The sequence below is a fragment of the Haliaeetus leucocephalus genome, unplaced genomic scaffold, assembly GCF_000737465.1.
Source record: "Haliaeetus leucocephalus isolate CR32 unplaced genomic scaffold, Haliaeetus_leucocephalus-4.0 Scaffold162, whole genome shotgun sequence".
NCBI classification, from domain to species: domain Eukaryota; kingdom Metazoa; phylum Chordata; class Aves; order Accipitriformes; family Accipitridae; genus Haliaeetus; species Haliaeetus leucocephalus.
Genome location: NW_010972598.1, coordinates 12,451,589 through 12,456,575, shown reverse-complemented (window position 1 = coordinate 12,456,575; position 4,987 = coordinate 12,451,589). Strand labels below are relative to the sequence as shown.

General features: G+C 60.0%; 1 protein-coding gene across 1 annotated transcript in view; it reads left to right on the top strand.

Moving 5' to 3' along the window:
* The first annotated feature begins 4,826 nt into the window (after positions 1 to 4,826).
* The window catches only part of BIN3 (bridging integrator 3), a 40,118-nt gene continuing 39,957 nt past the window's right edge, over positions 4,827 to 4,987 (top strand). The window contains exon 1 of the mRNA XM_010562799.1: positions 4,827 to 4,863. Within this exon, the coding sequence (XP_010561101.1) occupies positions 4,856 to 4,863 (8 nt within the window). The 5' untranslated portion in view covers positions 4,827 to 4,855. The remainder of the gene's footprint in view (positions 4,864 to 4,987) is intronic.

Sequence of the window (4,987 nt, the reverse complement as noted above, 5' to 3'; positions counted from 1 at the left end):
TAAAACAACCAACCAACTACGGAGGAGAAAAATCAATTAGTCCTCTATTTTATTTTTTTTTTTTCTTTCTCCTTCTGGTATGTGCATGTCATTGCATGACTGCTCTGATTTTTTTCTTCTTTTGTTTTAATAAAACTGTGCTCAGACATTTAAGCTAAACTAAGCAAAAATAATAATGACTTAAAAAAAAATCTTTGTTGCCAAAAGGTCGTGCTATCCAGGTTTGATGTCTGCATGTGAAAAAAAACATTAAAAACGTACAAAAAATAAAGAGAAGAGAAAGAATGCAGTCTAATTTATGTGAACCGAAAGGAACAAAAAAAACCACAATCAGGTTTAACCACACAAACCTAAGGGAATGATATTTTTTGAAAGACTTTTGTATAAAGTTGAGTACTTAGAGAAAAAAAAAATCATACCAGATGTAATATATTTTGTGGATGTTTTTATTTCTTGGATTTATAGTACCTTATACTAAGGTTAAAAAAAATTATGCTTGATATTGTGAAAAGGTGATAATTTTCACACACATTTCATTTGCTCATTTGTCATGTTGTAATGCAAATATGATAGTTAATGCATACAGCATTTTTAAGGGAAAAAATCAGAAATATTGAACTGATGTATTGTTGTACCATTTGCACTGTGAGCAAATGCTAATGCAGTAAATATATTGTGTTTGCTGACAATCAAAATCTGTAGTAAATATCTTTATTTTATCTTGCTTAAAAAAGATCTATATTGGTTTGGAAAAAAAAAGAACTCTCTAATATGTAAGGGGGATGTTAAAATGGCTTGAAATGTGTAGGACGGTGGGCGCTGTGCCTCTTTATGAGCGTCTTTGAAACCTGTTTGTACATTTTTTTCTAGTGTTGTATTTTCTGAAAAAAAATTTTTTTTTTTTTTGGTATGACTTTTTTAAAAATAACCCAACCTTTTCTCAGCCCCCCCTCTCCTTCAGTTCTGTTCGCAGGACGGCGTGGCGAGACCAGCTGGCCAGGACGCTGGGTGACCCCGAAGGCGACCGGCTCCGTCCTCGCGTCCCCCCAATTTTCCCGGCCTCACTGGGACGGGGTGCACCCTGAAGTTCCCCCCAAAACCACCGCGTCCTTGGTTTGCCCTTGACCTTGCGTCTTATTTTTCCCCGCTCGTGCCGTCGCCGCCGCCTTGACCCCGTCACCATTTTGCCGGCGGCTTTTGCCGGGTCGCATCTGTCGGATAACGGTGGGTGAAAGAGGATCGTGCCGCTTCAGCCGGTAATGCCCCCGCGCCTTTCGCCGGCCAAATCGCCCCAGGTACAGAGCGGAGAGGGGATTTTTACCGGGCTGGGTCGCTTGGGTTAAAAATAACCCACTGGGTTTCAGAGCCAGCGCTTGTACGGGCACGAGGGACGGGTGGGAGAAGGAGCAGGACGAAGTGCTTGGAGATCTGGAGTGGGCGCACGGGTGGTGGCCTGTGATGGTTAAATCCTTCTCCAGTGATGGGGCTGGAGCCCTGGCTCTCCTGGAGCTGGGATGGTGCTGGAGGTGAAGGCTGGAGGATGCCGGGAGGTCTGGGGGGGTCCCTCGGTCCATGCGGGTCCGGCTCTGCTGGGCTGGAGCATGACCGGAGCGGTTGAGCATCCCGCAAGCTTCCCCTTTTCCCAAGGCTTGCCGACAGCGCTGGTGGCCGGCACTGGCACGGCGGTCCTTCTCGGCGTTCCCGGGGTGCGGAGGTACTGGCACCGCCGTCAAATTTCCTGCCTTTTGATTTGCATCCGCAGCTGGGCCCGGAGGAGCTGCTGCTCCTGCCAGGCCAGGGCAGCTCTGCCTGTCCCTGGGGTTTCGCTGAGCTCCCTGGCTTGGAGAGGCTTTAATTTTGGGGAGAACCCTGGGGGCAGACCGTGCCCGGGGCGGCTGCCCCGGTGACTCAGGGCACGCCTGGCCCAGCCAGGGACGGCATCTCGTGGTGTTGGCGGAACCGGCTTTGGAGCCCACGGGTGGGCTCCTGCGTCCCCGAGTGGATTCCCGCGTGGTTGAGCCTTCGGTGACCATTAAGACGAGGTCGGAGCGGCCGCCGGATCAGGCACAGGGCAGGAAGGGCAGTGGGGGCTGCCGCCCGTGGCGTGGGGTCGGGATGAGCCGGGGCTGCCCTTCCCTCGGCAGGGAGGGCTCTGAGTGCTCTGAGCATCTCGGAGGTCCCGCAGCGATCGGGGGCTGCCTGTTGGTTTTGGAGCCGCTGGTCCCCGCGATGTCCCTTTGCGCGGCTCGGACAAGCCGAGGTGGATGGGCAGGAGCCGGAGCCGCCACAGACACAGCCGATGGTGCGGGGAGAGCCGCCGCGGCCCCCAGCATCGTCTGAGGCTGCTGTTGTGGTGGTGGTGATGCCCGTCTCCACTGCTGGCTTGTGCTGGAAGACGTCGGAGATGCTGGTCACGGGCAGGTGGTGGCACGGCAAAGGCTGCTGGGAGATGCCACGCCGGCATCACTGTGCCACGGCGAGGAGCCACCCAACGTTGCTTCAACACTTTGGGCTCCTTTGCTGCGGCGAGGAGGAGGAGGGAAGGAGCCCACCAGGCATCAACAGGGCATCGTGGCCCCCAGTGCCGGGCTGGGGACCCACTCTGCCACCCGGGCGCAGGCATCCCACCGGGCAGGACCCCCCCCCCAGCATGGAGCAGGAAGGTGAGGAGCACCCTTGGGTGGCAAAACGCGTGGAGTGCGTGCAGCACCTTGCACGAAAATGTTGGTTGCTACGGAAACACGGCACTTTCCATCCCCGTTCTGGGCTATCTGTGTTCTGGGGAGGAGGGAAGGGCTTGCCAGTCACGTACCAGCTCAACACAACTTGCTGCCTTTCCCTTCTCGACGGTGGCTCCGGGTTCCCGAGGAAGCCACCAACACCTCGCTCCTCTCTGCTGAGGGTCTTCGGGGTTTTGCAAGCTGCTGTTGAAACCCAAGAGCTCTCCACGGGATGGGATTTGCTTCTGAGGAGGAACACCAAGAGCCGAGACTCCGTCCCCGGGGTCGGGAGCGACGAGGACCCGCACTCAGAAGCTCCTGGTTTGCAGCTGGTAGACCTTGACACCACAGATGTTGGTGGGATCCCTCCCTGGTCTTCACAGCCTCCGGCCACCAGCTCGGCCTCTCCTGCTGCCCCGGCAGGAGATATCTTCTGCAGAAGGTCTGGATGGTTTCTGGATCGCCCTGATCCGGCACCGTGCGGATCCACGTCCCCCCCCCTTCCTCCCCATCCCCACCCAGGGCTGCAGCTCCAACCTCTGCTCTCGACAGAGCGTTTCAGAGGAAAGGCCCAGACTCACCCCCCTGCACATGCCCGGGGCCAGGGCGACACGTGGGGCAGAGCCTCCATGGAAAATGCTCCCTGATTCCCGTGGCCATCGGGATGCCCAGATGCCAGGACCCCCTTGTCCCAGCTCTGCCTCCGGCCCTTCCTTGCCGTGTTCCCTGTGCCCAGAGGTGCCAGCGTGGGGCATCGCGGTGGGGACGGCATCCAGGAGCAGCAGTGGGGCAAGCAGGAACCGCCGGCAAACCCTTCCTGGCACCAGCCTTGCTCCATCCTTCCTCTTCCTCCCGGGGGTGCGGCAGGGTCCTCCTGGCTGCCTCCCCTCGGGGTTTGCTCTGACACCCCATCAGCGCCCCAAAATTGAGTCCTTTCCACCGCGTCACCACGACGCCTTGCAACCTCCCTTCTCCACCGACCCTCGCCACCCCACCGCTGCCGACCCCGGCTCCTTCTCCCCATCCCGGCACAAAATCGGTGCTTGGGGTCCGTGCCACCCTGGGCACCGTCCCGCTGGTTACCCACCCAGGTCTGCCCCCCCCCATACCCCGCACTCCTTTTCGGCTAATCCCCTGTCCTCATCGGTGTCGGTAACACCTTCCCAGTTTAGCATCATCCTCCCTGGCTGTAATTACCGCCCTGTTTACCTCCACCTGCTAATTGACAAAGCCACCCCTGGCGTCCATCCCGGGCCTCCTCCCCTCAGCCCCGTGTGGTGGCATGTGCCGTCACCAGCCCGGTGTCACCGGGGCCGAGCCTGTTCCCCCCCCCCCCCCAACCGGGACATCACCCCGGGGTTGGCAACGGGGTTCCGAGGGCACCCAGAGCTCGGGGGGGTGTTTCGCTTCATCCCACCACCCCCGGGGTCACGGCTGATGGTGGCTGACGGGGTCAGTACTGAGGACAGGGAGGTTTTTTTGGTCGCCAAAACGCCTTCGCAGCCCCACCTGCCCCCACCCAGCCTCCGGGAGCTGGGTTTGGGGGCGGTTTCTCCCCAAAACTGGGCGCTCCCGCCCTTCCAAACCCGCTGCGCATCCCTGCTGCCCTCCCCTTGGACCTCCTCGGCTGGGGCAGCCCTGTCCCTCCCCGTGCCCTCGACCACCCTGGGGTGCTCCCAAGCGCTCCTCGCCCACTTTTGGGTGCCCTCGCCCACCCCACGGGCGCCCCCGCCCACCCCTCACCCTCGCCCACCCCAGGGTGCTCCTGGGCATCCCATCCCCTCACCCACCCTCGGGATGCTCCCGGCCGTCCCCTCCCCGGCACCCCTCGCCCACCCCCCCGGTTCCCCCCCGGTTTGGGGCGGGCCGCCGTGGTTTTATGCCGCCCATTCCCGGGGTTTGCACCGAAACCGAAGGATTTTAAGTGTTTTCTCGCCGGTTTTCCCCCCTGCCGGAGACAGCTCCGGGCCCCTCTACCCTGCCCCGTGACGTCACGCCCCCTCCCCGACGTCACCCCCGGCGCGGCACGCGGCGGGTTAACGCTCCCCGCTCCTCCCGCCCTCTGGCGGCGCTACCGGAAGGGGCGGGGTGAAGGCGGCGGCACTTCCGGGAGCGGCGCGGGGCAGCGGGGGACCATGAGCTGGTGAGTGCGGGACCCCCGGGCCCGGCCTGGCCGTGCCGGGATCCGATCCGGTTCGATCCGCCGCCGCGGGACCTCCAGCCCCCGGCCCCGGCCTGCGGCTCCCCCCCCCCCCCCCCTCGCGCGC